This window comes from Megachile rotundata, chromosome 4 (assembly GCF_050947335.1).
Source record: "Megachile rotundata isolate GNS110a chromosome 4, iyMegRotu1, whole genome shotgun sequence".
In the NCBI taxonomy this organism is placed as follows: domain Eukaryota; kingdom Metazoa; phylum Arthropoda; class Insecta; order Hymenoptera; family Megachilidae; genus Megachile; species Megachile rotundata.
Genome location: NC_134986.1, coordinates 2689167 through 2708096, shown reverse-complemented (window position 1 = coordinate 2708096; position 18930 = coordinate 2689167). Strand labels below are relative to the sequence as shown.

The following is an 18930-nucleotide window of genomic DNA, read 5'->3' as shown; positions in this document are numbered from 1 at the left end:
AGAAAAAAGAATTGGGGATCAAATACAGTTGTACCCCGGCTAGATTATGTTCTCTTGATTTGCGTATTTTCGTATTTTTGTTGTTTCTTTTGATTCGTTATAGTATTGTACTGGGTATCCAAGTATATTACGTCCAAACTTCATTAATAGATTCGTAAAAATTAAAAAACAAATCTTGTAGTAATATTTTTAAACATTTTATTAAAAATTTATAAACAAAAATACGAAATGACAATAGACTGTTTTATTGTTCGTTATTATATACACAGTGCTCCAGTTTTGTTCGTATAACTTTACTAGTATATTCTATAAATAAAATATTCTATAAATGTTAATAAATTACTACAAATTCTATAAATATTTTATAAAGGAAAAATGTTTATATGAACATAGGATCTTGAATGTATTATTTAAAGTTTATATATTCTTCATCATATATTCATATGATATATAGTATTCATATATTCCCCATCTTTCAATGAAACATTTAAGAGCGTATATTTATATATCATTTATTTATCATTTTTATTTGTAGAGCATGCTGGAAAAGTTTTACGTAAAAAACTGAGAAAACAACGAGATAACATTTATGCATCGTTTATGAAATTCTGCATCACTGTCCAGTGAGTAGCCAAATTGTTAAACTCAAACAAAAATTCCGTATTTTATAAATTTACCCGGTGAAATAGAACAGATATTTTTATTGTAACGTTACAATATATTATTTTTATAATATATAGTATATCGTATATTTTGTTACAATGTATTATTTTTAGCAATAATACAACTAATTGTAAAAATCGAACACTTTAACATAAATAAAATACTATATTACACAAGAAAATACAATTATTTAATATTTCGTGACTCCGCTTTTTTTATTTGCAATCCTAAAACACACTACATAAAAATCTAATACTTATCAAGTATGTATAATGCTCAACCCTAAATGGGAATTTGAATATGTATACACATATATGTATAATTTTTTATCGCTAACAACAGGATTATGTTAAATAAAATGTGTATTCGATAAACATTTACATTTTATTTTTCAAAATTTTTCTTCGTTTCATTTTATATTACATGTAATGGATTTGACTGGTGGTAAAATAAAATAAAAATTTAGCAATAGGTTAAACTGAAGTCAAAGTTTTCATCCAACCACTAACAGTGTGCGGAATACATAACATAAATTTATATCCATATCCGCCTTTTATTCTAGAATATATCAAGTAACAATAACATCGTTAAACTAATTAGTTACGACTGTTGCAGATATTTAAAAGAATTCTGTGGAGTATAATAATTTGGCCATCCACTGTAGGCTATTTTAAAATAGAACATGAAATCGTACTTTGTTGGCGAAGTGACGTCGGTGTCTTTTTCCAACCTGTAGGCTGTCTGCATGCGATTGCTACCCCTGACCCGTGTCACACCAGAGTAATGGGTCTCCAGAAGATCCAGTTTCAATTTGTTGATAAAATCGAACGTTTGAAGGTCGTCTTCGCCTCGTTCGTATCCCTCGCATGGTTCTCGTGCATTATACAAGCGCACTTCTTCGGTAAAAACATTTTCTACGGAAGTTGATGCTCCAATTTTATAAGTATCATAAAATCAATCATTTCTATCTACATATAATCAGCGAATTTCCATAGTTCCACTATACATTTTGCGTATACTTTATTATTATCATGTAACTTTTAACGATTTTGTTCTGCTTCATTGATATTTCTGAATTTTACTTTATTTCCATTAGTATTGCAATATCTATTTTAATAATGTAATTTACTTCATTTGTTCAATGGTTTTTGAAGGTAACGTGTTCTTAAGAGTTAAATCATCATTCAGCTTAGCTCATGACTCGTCAAAATTAATTACATCTTGGAAGAGAACCTACTAACCTACTATGACAGATATTTTAGTTATATATTTTTTTTATACAAAATGTCGATTATTGCAAACAAGGATCCAATTTGAAACGTATTAAGTCCAAAATAATTATATGTATAATACAAAAGTCTCAAACAATTATATTATATACACTTTATACTCATTCCGTATTATGTAATATGTATATTGGATTGACCTATTGCAATAAGTAATGCCAGACTTTTTAAAAAATACAGGTAAAATCGATGCAAATGGTTTTCAACCCTGGATTCCGATATTCCTAGCATTTCAGCAATTACAACCTACTTTATTTTAAGTTAGTCTGGAAATTTAATCGTTATCGATTTCAATCTGCCGGAACATTGTTCATCGAAACTCTTCGAACTATTTCTGTACCATTCTTTCATTTAGACTCATCACCTTTTTCATCAAAAATCTTTTTCTGCTATTTGTACTGCATTTTACCTTTCCAAAACTGAAATATAAAGTATGAAAATGAAGTGTACAATAATATTTTTACAAAGCAAACATCAAAAAATATAAACAAGTACAGTAAACTATTCTGAAATTACACGTTATAGTTAAAACTCCCTGCTTTTAACCTCCTGTTTTGGGAACAACAGATCTCTTATGAAAAAGTGGGATTTAAGTATTTTTCAAACCAGTCATATTTGAAATTAAGAATATTAACAAAAAATTTGCACATTTTTTTCAATATTTAACCAGTTAAGTGTGTTTGACGACTATATCCATCATGGAAATGTGGCAGAATTTTGTGTCATGACGACTATATCCGTCATGCGTAAAATTTTATTACAATTTGATATTTAAATTGTAATTTGGCGAAAATTAAACTATATTCGTAAATTGTAATATGTTTAAAATGTTTACAGGTCAACACGAAATGAAATAAACAAATAAAAAGTATAAATGATTTGAGATGGATTCATAAATTCTTGAGAGTTAACTCGTCATCGCTTGATTATCGCGACACACACTAGTGCGCGCTTTGCAAAAAGATCGCTACAGTTAACTGGTTAAGCTTTAAAATGTGACACAAATACAATTATATAAACTGTTTCGGACATAAAGTCCTGTTATAATTCTAATATTCTAAGGTCTGCCATTTGATATGTAGCAACTTAATAAGTTTACGATAAAAAAGTAAACAAACATGCAGTAGATGACGTAGCACATGTAAGGGCATAAATAATGTGTAGAGCCAACAATAACCAGCATAGTTGCATACCTGCCAAGTTACTATACGCGATGACATCGTTAGAAAGAAATGCCCTATTGTTACCCAAGCCAATTAGTTTCTACTTCACCCATTCCAATCGAATGACGCTGATGCTCTTATTTTCGCGACTATAGAAACTGAATAGCGTTATCGAAATACGATACCAATAATTTATTATCAGAAAAGATGCCGGTCAATTTTTTTCCCTTTTTAATAGAGCAAAAAGTACTTCAGCATTTTTTTGTTTTTATCGCTTCTCTTCACAAACGAATTTATTATATGAAGCAATTAAGATGGCGCATTTAACTATAACGCAGAAGAAAGTTGCAGTAATCAGACGATAAAATGTACATACACGATTAGTTACGAAAAAACAGCGTTTCTACGATTTTCACAAACCTATACAATGGAAATAATCCCGCGTTCGGTAGGGAAATCTTCATATCAAGTAAGGTGAAGTGGGGTAAGTGCAGACTAGTTTTGTAAAGTTGGTATTTAAACATAAGTATTTTCAGTCTGCTATGTAAATACTTAACGCTGTCGATATAGAACGCTTTGCACAATTACTATTATTTAATTAATAGTAACTAGGACCTTAATTTTCCTTGTACATTTTGATTTTTATAGGAAATTGTTTAAAATGTCAGCTACTCTGCACTTTTCCCGAGAATGGGGTAAGAGCGTAACTTGAAGTTAGAAATACTTTGAAACTTTATTTCATGTGCAACGGCGTAAGAGCAGAATTGTTAATAAATCTGCCATAAAATGCTTTTTACTGCATTATGCAAGTACTTTATACTGCAAATAAGTACTCTTCGCTGAAATATAAAAGGGATATAGTGAAACAAAACAAGGAAACAAACATACTAAATGGAGAAATTTCGCTCATATTGTAATAAAAATAGTCTGTATACGCACTTGCCCCGTTTACGAACTTATCCCACTTCACCTTAACGTTATCCTCTTATAGTACTTAAACTCACCGACAAGTGATTTTAAATTAAAATATTTCTGTCTTTCATTCACCCCCAACAAAATAAATTAAACTTTGCCAAACTTGCACAAAGTAACACGTAAGTTAATTCATAGGATAGTAACCACACACGAAATTCTGTTCAATAAATGTTAACTACCCTTCGAACAAACCGCGCTTTTCGCTATTTTGATCGACTATGTACTTCCATAACATATTTCAGAAGCTTTTGTTTGAATAAAGAGTTCCAAAGTGTTAATTTTACAGCATAAACATATGTATTTAAGGGTGGAAATACCTTTAGACCGATGAAAATAGGCTGATTTTTGTAAATTTTTTTGTATAGGATATCTTTGTTTTGCATTTTTGAAATTTCAGGTATAATTTATTATAACTATTGCCTATTACACAATATTTTTTGTTTTTAAATACATTTAAAAATGGCGGAATTATAACAGTCCTTCCTGGAAGTGTTTGGCGCGTCTCGTGAATCGGTGTGGGTTCTAGCCTTAGATCCATTGGTCTGAAACAAGTTTGCAGACAATGTTTCGAAAACTAACATTCACAGTTAATAGATGAACCTCAGAAATGTGCAAAATGTGTAAAATTAAAGAAATGGCGCGCTTTTAAAGAAAAACTTTGAATTTTATTGAAAATTTTTGCACTATTTTGCAATAAAAAGGACTTTAATGTTCAATTTATTTCATACATTTAGGTTCATATGTTAGATACTATTGTCATGGATATGTGCAAAAAATTTGAGCGCGATTGATAAATTAGTTTTTGAGTTATCAGCCCCACCAATTGTAAAAGCGTAACGCGGTTATAATCAACGCCGTAAGGAACATAGGCTTTTATGGCCAATATTGTTAAAAAATAATTTAATTTAATTCTATTTTCTTAGTTTCTTAAAAAATCCCAATGTTTCCAAAAATTCCAAATATTTTATTTAGATTGAAGACTTTACGCCTGTAAAAGTATGAAAGCTCTATTGGCCATAAAAGCCTACATATGTTCCTTACGGCGTTGATTATAATAACCGCGTCACGTTCATACCTGCGACGCTTACAATAATTATTCAGTAATCAATTAACGGTATATGTAGAGGTATAAAAGGTCTAAAATATTGTAAAAGATTGTAAAAATAATGATATTTTTAATAAAAATGCTGATTGCCCCTCTTCACAGGAGATGGTTTTAAATTATATGTATATTTAATAAACATTGCAACAAACAACAAATTCCAAAAACACGTATCTTCTATTTTTGTCCATAGTTTACGTACACGAAGTTGCAAAAAACTAGATCAACATTTAGTGCAAAAATTTAAACAAAAATTATAAATTTTCAAAATATTATTTAAACAAATAAAGTTTATTGAAATTTTTTTACGCACAAAAATTCCCTATTTAAAGACGAACAATTTACAGAAAAAAAAATCCAATTATCTTCTTTAATCCCGGAGATATTCCCAAAAATATGATTTCAACCCCCAACTTCGAGGGCTATTTTCACCCCTTCAATATGAACGATGGCCGATAAAAAAAAATACGTATCAAATATTTTCTTGAGAACTATCTTTCACATAAGTTTCATTAAAATCGGTGTGTCGCGGTTCGATATGTATCCTTGTAAATTAAAGCGAGTGGCATCATGTAAATTATCGATTTCTTAATACATTTATTTTTGCCACTTAAATATGAAAATTCAACAGTATTAGTATATCTATATCAGTATAGCTGTGTTCAGAACCAGTAACGAACATTAGATTCATATCCAAGTTTACCTTGCTAAATAAATTAAGTTAGTTACGATATAAATCAGCAACTCTACAACTTTTAAAAGCCTTTTACCCTATACAGTAAAGAAGGTTTTATGTGATGAGTGTTTCCTTCTTCAGTTAACCGCCGATCCTATCGCGAACTTGAAGTGACCGTCGAAGAACCGTAAGGCATGCCTTGAGGTAGGCCTATACACGAAGAAATTCAGCCTCAAAGGGTCTCTAAGTACTTATGCCATCGGGAATGGGCTGTTTTAGGTTTTTCTAAAGTAGATCCGTCTGCAATCCACTTACAAGGGACACTGATGTCCTTCACATCTAGGCAGCCGTTTGAGTAGTTAACTTGATAGCTTAAGGCTGTGGACACACCGGCGTTGAAAATGCATCTTTCAAGTTGAAACCTTTAAGTGTATTGTATAGTCGCACGTAAGATAGATGTGTCTATAACTGCTGGTTTAACATTGAGACATGACTTTATTTCATCGTTCGAAGTTTTTTAATCACTGCGTGGTTGTTGTTACTGGAAATTATGAATTATGATAACGGGAATTTGGAGATTTTAGAATTTGAATATTTCAGACTTTACGAATTTGGAAACTTAGGAATTTGGAACATTGTGGACTTGGACATTTCAGGAATTTAAGATTTTGGTAGTTTGGGAATTTGAAAAATTGTAAATTTGGAAATTTAGAAATTCTGAATTCTGATAATTTGGAAATCTGTAAAATTAGAACTTTGCAGAATTGAGAATTTTCTGTTGTAATTTTGTAAACGCGCGCGGTTGAAAGGAGCGAATGAGGGCTAGAGAGAGAGAGAGAGAGAGCGAGTGAGAGAGAGAGAGAGAGAGAGCGCAAGAAACAAAAGGACGCGAAACGGCCGGAATCGAGTGAGTGCGATTCAGGTAGAGAGCGAGTGTACTGTGTAAAGAAAAATATAGCAGCGCATCATTGACATCGACTCCGAATCATTTTCCTTATTCTTTCCTTACCCTAATTTTCTCCTTTCCTCCCCAATTTTCCCTTTCCCCCTTTTCCTCCAAAAATACTACATTTCAAATTTACGAATTTTGAACTTCGCGATTTTAGGAATTATTACATTTCGGAATTTGAAAGTTTGTGGATTTGGGGATTTAAAAAATGGTAAATTTGGGAATTTACAAATTTAGTAATTCGGAATTTTGAAAGTTTAGAAATTTAGGGATTTAGGAATGTTTAAATGAAAGAACGTAAAACTTTGTCGATTTGGAGATTTGAGAGTTTACGAATTTAAGAAATTGTAAATTGGAGAATTTGAAAATTTATAAATTTGTAATATTGTAATTTTTTAAATTGGAAAATTTGAAGATTTATAAATTTTGGAATTTATGAATTTACGAAAGTCGAAACTTGACAAATTAGAAATTTAGGAAGAAGAATGTTAAAAATAGGCGAATGAAAAAGTCTTTCACAGCATGACTCCACACCTTCTAAAAAATGAAAAATAATAATTGTCATTTTGAAGTGAGACTATTTTTAATATTTATTTTTACTGGGAGATTTTTTTTAATAAATTCATTTAAGATTCAATATGATTTAAAATTCCTTTTATTTATTTTCCGTTAGATTTTATATTCATGATGAGAATATCAATTGAATTAAATCGTATATCCTTTGGCCTAGTTGGAGGTGAAGTAGTTCTGGAATTTAATTTGGAATAAAAGGAATTTTTCTATACATTTTATACAGGGTGTGACCGGACGTGTGTTACAACCGAACAGTGGGTAAGTCTCCATATAAAAATAAGTCGAAAAAAAAGGAATAACATTTTTTCGTTTAACGCTTCGTTTTTGAGAAAATCGAATTTCAAAATTCTATCCAATTCGCGTGCACTGGACTGTCTCTCCAAATTATTGTTCGCTACAAGTTTCTTTTTGCATTCTAGCATTGACATTTCTAATATTTACATCTTTTCTTCAACTATACGACTTTCTTCTACTTTTATTCTGTGTCGATCAGGCAAGCTCCTATGTGATGACAGTGTCTACTTATAGCAACCTCGACTATGTCGATATGATAAAAGCTTCTGGAGCTTGTCATGGAAATGCAAATGTAGCAGTTGAATATTATAGGCAACAATTTCCAAATACCCCATTTCTGACATTAGAATTGCATGTCATAACTTCTTCCTGCTATATCCTTTCCATGAGCCGAGGAGCACAACAGTATTTTCTGTTGTACGAGGAAAAAAAAATTTTGGCAAATTTTTAAGTAGAAGTTTGTTCCATCTCCTTTTCGTTGGAAGAAACAGGTAAGATTTAGTCATGCGTCAAATGGTCAAATATAAACTTTTGTTGCAATTCTATATCTGTACACGTATGTCGATTCTTTATACGTGTTGATTTGTATCTGTACAGCGACGACTGGTACCGCGACTGATTTATACCTGCCTGCTGAACCTTCTCTGGCTACCGATAGAACAATAAACATGCAATATGTTTATATTACCCTCACAGTAATATGTTTACATTGAGGCTCACCCTCTTCGAAAACAAATTTCAACACTCTTTTCTGAAAAAAGTAGAAGAAAATTGTATATGTAATAATTATTGCTAAATTGTAATAAATAAAAATTCCAAAAACACGCATCCCTTATTTTGATTCATATTTTACGTATACAATTCTGTATAAAAACCAAACTGCATTTAGAACAAAAAATTGAATAAAAAATTTAATTTTTTAATATATTATTTAAATAAATCATTTTTCCCGAATTTTTTCGTAATCAACTAAATTGTTTACTCAAAAATACACAATTTAAAAAGAAAATGCAAACTCCTACACCATCTAGTTTCCGAGATATTAGAGAAAATGTGTTTTTATCCCCCAACTTTGAGGGATATTTTTACTCCCTCAACATGCATGTCAGCAGATATAAAAAAATACGTGTCAAATAATTTTCGAAAAGTTACTACATATGCAAATTTCATTAAAATTCGCGTGTAATTTTGGTGTTGTCTCTTGTCAGCAGTAAAATCCTTTATTTGCAGTTTCCTATTCTTGTCGAGGTATTGTTTGGGCTTATTTCTTGCTACGGTCACTTTTTAAGGAATACCTAGATTCACCGCATATGTCACTCACATTTTCATTTCCAACCGAACTCGTGTTCCAATAGAAATTAGAAAATGTTTCCTCTAGCCTGTTCACAAGAATTGTACAACCACACCGAACCTTCATCTTATGAAATAAACTATCGAACATATAAATATGAAATTAACAGGAAGTTATTTACTTCGGAATATTAGGTACATAGTCATTAGATTGTTCACTTCTGAATAACATCGGATACATATAGAAACGTAATCATTTACTACAATTTCATTTAGAACATTATTATAAATAAGTAGAAAACAAATATCAGTGTTATACAATTATTCAACGTATAATGCACTTATGAATCTTAGGACTTCAAACGATATGAGGTTCTCTACATCATTCAATCGATGTTAACTATTTTCGATGCTGCGACACGTATGGAAACCATTATTTATTGATCGTTCTACTTTAATTTCAATTTAACAATACGTAATCACAAAATTGTGTTAAATGTCACTTGTATGTTGAAAATAATATTCATCCCTGAATTGTGTTATTCATTGCAATTTTTTATCACCCGTCAATCACTCAGACCCAAGCTATTCTGCATAAAATTTACAAAATTATATTATATTACCTTTTATGAGAGGAATTTCTGTAGCACAACAATATAACCGTACAATTTTTTATTAGACTAAAAGCTATTAATGACGTGTAGGATAATTTACCTGAAGTACCATAAAACTTTATTTTCTTTCCAACCATCCAATTTAAGCGAAACACGCTCATCGCGTGCATAATATTTATAGGTTGGGAGAAAACAGGTTCATAATGGCAGTCACTTAAGCAATTACTGTAATAAAACTAGAGTATGAAATCAAGTATTTATTGCAGACTGCCACCTGAAAACTTAAACTACAAGCAACAAAACATTTAAATTTATAAGTTACATGATATGTAACTTGATATGTTACATGACATTTTACGAACTTAAACTGTTATCTTATTAATAAGTTAAACATTTTGGAATTTCTTTTCAGCTAAAATTTGCAATTAAATAAATAATGGTTTAAACTGCACTGACAACGTAAAACTGTTTACATTACATTTGGTAAAATAGCCTAAAATAATATTTACATGTAGAATGATGAATTGACTCCTAAAGATTGTATTCGAATTGAACGCATAAATATAAATGACATGCATTTGTACCATATTTTATAGTTCTTCTTAGCTATTCTTAGCTATAATAGCTTCCCTTAGCTATTCTTGGTATAATTCATATCGTCACCTTTGTAGAGCAAAATTATACATATATGAATAAAATTATATATGTATGTATATTAATATTTGACAATTGAATGTCTACTTCGAGGATGCTCTACTTCGGGATGCAATAGTCAATAAATTCGAATATTGAATATATAAATGAATTATATGTATTTGAATCTACAATTCTCATCCTTTATAATGTATAATATAATTGCACATATGTATGCTATACTATATGATAAAATAATGGTTAAGTGCCGTAGCTCACATCGATTGACGTCGAATTAAGTGCAAGTGTTATTTATTCATCATATACATTATTAATAATATATAAATTATGATTAATATATGATAGTATATAACTAATACGTTGTACATATAATATATAATAATACATTATACATATATAATTATAAATATTGTTATACTAAATACTACATTGAATCAACTTACTGTGGCAACTTTTATGTTGCAATTTTCACACCCAACATAATTATTCAAAAGTAATATTTATATACACATACATCTTTATGTACACATATTATAGTTAAAATTGGAAATTACTTTAATCGAGCTGTAGTGCTTGTTGTTGAAAACTATGCAAATAAAATTTATACTATTGTTAACTAAACAAAACCTTAACCTCTTCCCTTGAGGAGTCTCACTCGTGACGCACTTACAGCTCAAATGTAAGAAATCTTACTCAAATTTTGAATACTCTTCAACTTGAAATTTAGGTCCAACTATAAACTGTATTATCAAGGATCCTTGAATATAAAATACGCACAACATTTTAATTTTCTTTGTTCGTTTTAATGTTATAGTTCTGAATAGTTAGTCTTGATTGACGCATCTAATAAATAAATGGCACGGGAAGGGGTTAATATTTTATATATGATCACATATATTTGTTCTTTGTTGTGAACAAGATTATTATGCATCGAAATAGAAATTCAGTATTGTCCAAATATTAAAGCTACGCACTGTATGTTTCTTCTGGAATCCATTACCATTTCTCCGTGGAATTATTGCGTCAACAAATTATTCTCCGTTCTTCTGATCTTTATACGGTATAAACAATAGACATTCAACTACTGGCTGATTCGAAGAACCGTAATCAAAATCCGCGACGTGTAATTTATGGACTGTGAATCAGCGTCTTAAATGTCACGCAGTCTGGCGCCAGTCAGGTAAAATGGAGTCAGACAACGTTAACTCGAAATACATAATTTTACAGGAAAGAGAGCGATTAGATTATATGTAATCAGTGTTCTTTAACTCTCAATATACTTTACAAATATAAAAGATTATCTCTAAAAACTTTAAAAAAAATAAGCTGTTGAAATGTGTTCTAAAAAGTTAATTAAGATGGTTCGTTTCATTATAATATTAGTAATCACAATTACTCCATTCTCTCGTTACTCACAAAAGCAGAGGTAAGAAAATCATTTTCTTTAATATGAATCTAATGTATATAAATTTTCGTGTAAAACTATTAATATTTTGGAAATGTGTAAAATTGCGACAATTTTTTGAATATTGTTAAAATAAGCTAACTTTCGCAAAAACTATTTATATGATTAAAATAATTAAAGTACAAGAAATTAACTGATCTACGGTTTTTCGTACAATGATCACTTTTTTGCAATATTTTGGTAATTTTTTATGTTTTTTATGTTTCGCTTTGTTTGTTTCTTATATTTCACTTAATATGTTATGCATTACTTGATATGTGTCTTGTATTCTATTTGATATATATATATATATATCGCTGTAGTTATTTCTAGCAAACGAAAATAAGTAAAAAAGAACTTACGCGTATGTGAGAACTGCACAAGCACGAGTATCCATACCGAGAAATACATTCGCAGCTTTGAGTTGATCCTGCACAAATAATGTTATATTTATTTATTTATTTATGTTAATTCCTTTTATACAAAAAAAGTATAGTGTAGGGGAAGAAGATTAAAGATCTTTCAATTTTATAATCACTTAAATAAAATACAAATTAAAATTTACGTCGAAAAAACGGTGAAGAGAACAAATACAAGGTAACATAACACAAGATATACGTATTGTATATCATCACAAAAATATAACATAATTAAGAATTGAAGAAGATCAGCTAACGAGTCTATTACTGATTGTATGAAATTTCTGAATATCAATATTAACCCTTTGCGACCAACATACAACGTTAAGACTGCTAACTAGACGAAGTAAATTTAGTTTTCTGAAAAAATGCATAAGTGATTCGTAATAAATATATAGATATTAAATAATACTGAATATTTTGAAACTTATATATTTTGTTTAATAGTAGTTGTAGTGCATAATAATAGAAAAGTGTACATTTATACATTTGAATTGTCATCACACATTTTCATCGAACATTTAGAATGCTAAACCGACATCACTATTTATATTATTTTGATAAAATAATTTTAAGAAAAAAAATACGCCGACTTCGAAATGCACTAAAAAATATAAAATAATTTCTATTTCCTAATGAAGTAATTTCTATTTCATTCAATCATACAACTACGTAACAGATATGAATGAAACCTATTTACTCGTTAGGTATTATATTAAATACATTTCAACCTTTTCGGAGGCGGCGCAAGATTAAATAACATATTCAAAATAATCTTTTAATTTTGCGCCGCCTCCGAAAATGCTGAAATGTATTTAATATACTACCTAACGAGTAAATAGGTTTCATTCATATCTGTTACGTAATTGTATGATTGAATGAAATAGAAATTACTTTATTAGGAAATAGAAATTATTTTATACTTTTTAGTGTACTTCGAAGTCGGCGTATTTTTTTTCTTAAAATTATTTTATTTCACGCTTTTTAGTGGAATGGGAAGAATTGTATAGGATACTCTGAGACAGTTCTTCCGGGCTTTTTTTTGTCTGCGTAAATGCCATGAACATAATTAAGTAAAAGTTGTCCAAAACCACACCCCTAACAACATATTCGAAGGACATTAAAATCGTTCGAAGTTGATTTCAAAAGTTAACAACAATTTTTCGCTAATATCTCGAAAACTAAACCTTTCCACGAAATTTGTATATGAACAAGATTGTTCAGAATCATGTCCGTGATAAGATATTAAAAGCGCACTAAAATTGAGAAAAGTTTATTTCAAAAGTTGCCGGTTGTCTTGCAATAACAATACTTTGTAATTAAAAAATGAAAAATTTTTTGATAATGGTACCAATGGGGAATCAGAACCTACCAGATTCAAAAGTTTTCGTTCCAATCGGTCCACCCAGCTAGGCGTAATCGGTGAACATACATAGGAAAAAAAAAAAATACTGATCGAATTGAGTAACCTCCTCCTTTTTCGAAGTCGGTTAAAAATCACACTTAATTTCCAGCATTTTTGAGAATTAGAATGTATACTTACTAAATTTTTAAATCAAATTTGAAAAAATCATTCCTGGATAAATCAAGACAATTAAACAAATCATTAAAAGTAAATTATAAAATTTCGCATAAATACTTACAAACAATTTTTAAGAGTACTTCACATCTATATTATCTGTCAATTATAAAATAGTAAATACGCACACAAAACAAGACTGTGCCTTAAAATTAACAATATCGATATGGAGTTAACATAAATACCGACGTGATTTACATGTGTATCATCCACGAAACGTTCAATTTATCTAAAATGTGAGATGTCACACGAAATATTGGCATTATACGTTAAGACTGTTTTGCGAAAAATATTCCGAAGAGTTTTTTTGAATATATCGTTGCTTTTATGAGGAAAATGAAGTTGTAGAAGAAGCGATATTACGATTCCATTTAACTTTTTTCTCTACAGTTTTTTTCTATCTCTTACTACATTGCAGATATAATTGCCATTGCATGACGTACTCAACAGAGTAACGTTGGTTAGAAGAGCTAATTACTATGGTATGGCCAATTATCGTGCATTTAGCTAAGTTCTAACATAATAGATTTTATATCTATCGAGTAAATGTTATTATATTTTTAATATTTCAGTGAAATTAATTAATTATTTATTAAAATTAAACATGTAAAACACAAAAACTTTTAAAATATTTGAAAGATTAACTTAAATTCTTGTTACATGAATTCGTACAATTTTCTAAACAAATAAAGGTCAACGTTCAATTAAATAAATTGTGCTAAGGCATATAAACGCAATATGGTTATAAAAAAAAAAAACGATAATAATAGTGATTATTTAAATGTTTGCTCTTAGTTTCAACAAAGTTAGTAAATGAATTTAAAAGTATCATTTGAGTAGATGCATTAATTACTGCATGCATTCGTCCATATACATAACCTCTTTGAAATAATGAGGCTCTATACTAAATTATGATCGATTTATTTATTTACATTTATTTTAAAAAATTCAGTTATTAATGCTACTGTATTCTCTCCGTAAATGTTACTTTTGCCGGTCTCGATTGTAACATTTACGGTAGAGGTCCTACATTTTTTGTAGTGTGCCGAACATAGAAAGAGACAGCGATACAAAAGACAAGGAGGGATAGAGTTTCGAGCGTTCGGCAAATATGAAAGACTCGTGCGTGTTTTGTCTTTTAAATTTAAAAATTAAAATTCTTTATTTTTGGTTTTTCGTCAATGGAACTTTTACCATCGTATTTGTCTCGTTTTTCTGATTAAAATGACACCAAACACGATATGATTACGATCGTAATTACTTATGTAACAAGCCATAAAAGTTTGGGATGTAACATTTACGGTAGAGGTGCGAATTCCTTCTAAAGGCTTGCTATACAAGTAATTATGATTTTAATTATACCGTGTTTGGTACCATTTTAATCAGAAAAACGAGACGAATACGATAATCAAAGCTTCATTGATGAAACCCCAAAAATAAAGAATTTTGATTTTTGAATTTAAAAGACAGAAGACGCACGAGTCTTTCATGTTTGCCGAACGCGTCAACCTTCTGCTTCTCTTTCTTTTCCATTCGCCGTCCTCTTTTATGTTAAAAACTTTAATCACTCGTTACACACGCAATTGTTAACGTAATTATATCATGTTTGGTGTCATTTTAATCAGGAAAACTAGACAAATACGACAGTAAAAGTTTCATGAAAAAATAGTAAGAAATAAGAAAGTTGCAATCTTTTTCTTTGCTTGCATTATTATGTGTCTCATCGATACTCGATCCTCGTCGTTTCGGCGACTGATGTGTTTCATTCTTGACGATTTCGAGGGGGATCCCCCCAGTAGTGGGGTTAGAATTTTAACATTTACGGAGACAATACTGTAGTTATATGTAATTGATTCCAAGAATGTACAGTTTCGTCTGGCTGTTTTGATCAGATCCTCACAATATTCAGTACGAGCAATTTGTTGCGCTTGCCCGTGATTTTGTGACACGGTAAGGTTCTGTCGCATTAAACGCAATAAGTATACAATTCGTTGCCCAATTCTAATAATAATTGTTGTGTTATGTAGGGGAGGTATACTGTTTTCAGATAACATACTGTTTTAATAGATGGTGCTAGTAGTTTTCTTTAAATTAAAAAAGTTCCGTTACTTGTAGTGATGAGACTTGGCGCTTTAAGTATGACTCTCAAACAAAGCGCCAAAGTGCTACATGGAAATTTTCAGACTCTCTAAAATCAAAAAATTGCGATTCCAGAAGTCCCGAGAGAAGACAATGTTAATTTCCTTTTACGATTCTAGAGGAATTATACTTCGGGAATTCGTTCCACAGGGACAAAATGTTAATGACAAATATGATCTGAGTGTTATGGAACATTTGTGGAAGAGGATCGTTCATGTGAGGCCCGAATATCGAGCGCCGGGAAGTTGGTTTCTGTTGCATGTTAACGCACCACGTCACAGAACTGTCGCTGTTCGTTAATTTTTGGTGAAAAAGCAAGTCTGTGTCCTTCAACATCCTCCAAATTTGCCTGACTTATCTCCATGTGATTACTTCCTTTTTCCTAAACTGAAATTAGCTATAAAAGAAACGTTTTATGACACTATTACACAAGTCTAAGCAGCTGTGACAAGGGTGTTTGAAGCGATTCCGCAAAACGACATAAAAAAATCTATGTTAACGTTGTGTGAGCTTTCCCAGCGGTGTATTTATGCGGCAGGGATACATTTTGAATAAACAAAATTAATTTTGGCAAAATAACTAATTCCTTTCTTTTTATTTAAAAAGTTCCGTTATTTTACCGACAAACTGTGTACATCTCCTTCATTATATTAGATATCTCTTAATATCATGTAATTTTTGTCGAAAATATTTCTTCTAATATTTGAATATACTCAAATAAACCAGATATATTATACGAAGAAGTATGTAAAATATAACAATTAAATTTTGTGGAAAATATTGGTGATAACAAAAACTGTTGAACCTGTTAATTGTTAGGAAACTCTTAACAGTTAAGAAATTTAGCAGGCACACTCCTTAGTTTAATTTTCTTATTTTGTTCGTGAAGTTGTAATAGATATTCAAAATCACCACTTTTGTATGATTTTTTTCAATTATGCAAAAAAATTCATTTAAAAAATTTTACAAAGAAAATAAGTAAAAAATAATTTTTAGAAAAAAAATACATCGACTTCGAAATGCACTAAAAAGTATAAAATAATTTCTATTTCCTAATGAAGTAATTTCTATTTCATTCAATCATACAACTACGTAACAGATATGAATGAAACCTATTTACTCGTTAGGTAGTATATTAAATACATTTCAACCTTTTCGGAGGCGGCGCAAAATTAGAAGATTATTTTGAATATGTTATTTAATCTTGCGCCGCCTCCGAAAAGGTTGAAATGTATTTAATATAATACCTAACGAGTAAATAGGTTTCATTCATATCTATTACGTAGTTGTATGATTGAATGAAATAGAAATTACTTCATTAGGAAATAGAAATTATTTTCTACTTTTTAATGCATTTCGAAGTCGGTGTTTTTTTTTTCTAAAAATTATTTTTTCTTTAGTTAGATGTGCCAAGGTTTATTATTCGTACGTAACTACATTCTTTAGTGAAACTGCATTATTCAACGAATTTTTTATATCCATTTTATCTAAACTATATTTTAACCACGCGATCATTAAAATTTCTTTGTCAATGAGCAATATTTTTATTGTTATTCTATTCTTTCTGCTTAAAAAAATTGATATTTTATTTATTTTTTTTGTAATTTTATCCATTTTTATGTTTAATTGACAAATAATATATTTTCCATAAAAAAAATTGCATCGATCCTGCCAGGATTCGAACCTGGAATCTTCTGATCCGTAGTCAGACGCGTTATCCGTTGCGCCACAGGACCATGTTGATTACAGTTTTTATTTTAAACTATATAATGTATAAATTACTAATATAATTTTTATTTAATTTTGATAATTAATATTAATAGTGCATTTTAAAAATACAAATTTAAGAGATGATAGTATTCAAACAGTAATAAATAGCATACTACTTTATATCATTTTCCTTTAGTATTCTATAGTTTAATGTTACGTAACAACATGAAATAACGCCAAATTGACAAAATATGTTTGTTAATAATAATGTAAAATATAGTAAGGTGTTTTACAAAGTAAGCTTATATAATATCGACACATATTTTATACCACATTCCGTTATAGAAAATATTTGTACTTATGACAGTCATACATTTTTTATGCTTTATTGCAGCCATGTATAGTTAGGATTGTTTAGTTTAGCGCACGATTCTCAGTGGTTATCAACCCAAACATGTAAATGATGTAACTTGATATAGTTTCAAATATCAAACTTATTCAATCTATAGCATTCTAGTTAAAATATTCAAAGTATCATGTAGGAGAATTTGAATCTTTAAAAATTTATTGTTTTCGTAAAAATAAATATTGTCAATATTATTATAAAATAGTAACTGTATAAAACATTAAAATAGCAGAAAATGCACATTAAACACTATTTTATTCACTGTTTATTAGGTGTCTATAGGACCCCACACATGCTTAAGTCAGTTCTTGAGTAGTGATGGGTTGCGTTTGATTATGATACTACACAAGCAACAACTTAGGTACAAAGAGTTATGCTATTATAAGCGATAAATATTTTATCGATAAACATCAACATCGTTTGAACAGTAATCATAACCAATCGCAATCCATCACTACTTCAGAGGTCAACGGGCGGATCAGCTGGTACGTGTATGAGGCCCTTTACTGACCATGCTTTATTGTTTGAATTCCAAAAATAGACTCTGAACTCTACAGGTCAAAAATATTATTAACCGATCTTCACGAAATATTTACTTACACATCTTCCAGTGTTGTGTGATGTGTATGACTCACCTACATATTGCTAATGCCGCGTTCTGTCTTTTTTATATCTGGAAATTCATATCGTTTCTACTTGACAAATTATCAAACTTGGAAATATTGGTGTGCGACACTCTTATGGTTTTTGACAATCTTTTTAATTAATTTGTTATAACGTGTACGCAACTAAAAAGGTAATACAAATCGAACCCCCAACAATTGTTAAATAAGTGAAATGCTGTTAGGTCATTATTAACATGCGACACCTTTATAGATGTGAGCCGAATTTTTTTTAATCATTACATGATATGCAAATTCCGTGGTGTTAAATGCCAAGTATTTTCAACAATAGTTTGTATCGTTTGAGTAGTTGAATAGAAGGGCAATAAAAT

General features: G+C 29.9%; 1 protein-coding gene and 1 non-coding gene across 5 annotated transcripts in view; both read right to left on the bottom strand.

Moving 5' to 3' along the window:
• LOC100881841 (uncharacterized) overlaps positions 1-18930 on the bottom strand; it is a 55326-nt gene that overhangs the window by 27065 nt on the left and 9331 nt on the right. For all 4 annotated transcript variants that reach the window (XM_076531396.1, XM_076531398.1, XM_076531399.1 and 1 more), the window contains exons 2-3: positions 12046-12113; positions 1358-1577 (exon numbers count right to left, since the gene is read on the bottom strand). In XM_076531396.1, coding sequence (XP_076387511.1) covers positions 1358-1577; positions 12046-12094 — 269 coding nt within the window. In that variant the 5' untranslated portion in view covers positions 12095-12113. The remainder of the gene's footprint in view (positions 1-1357; positions 1578-12045; positions 12114-18930) is intronic.
• On the bottom strand, positions 17484-17556 carry TRNAR-ACG (transfer RNA arginine (anticodon ACG)). Its single transcript has one exon. It is a non-coding gene; the product is annotated as a tRNA-Arg (tRNA).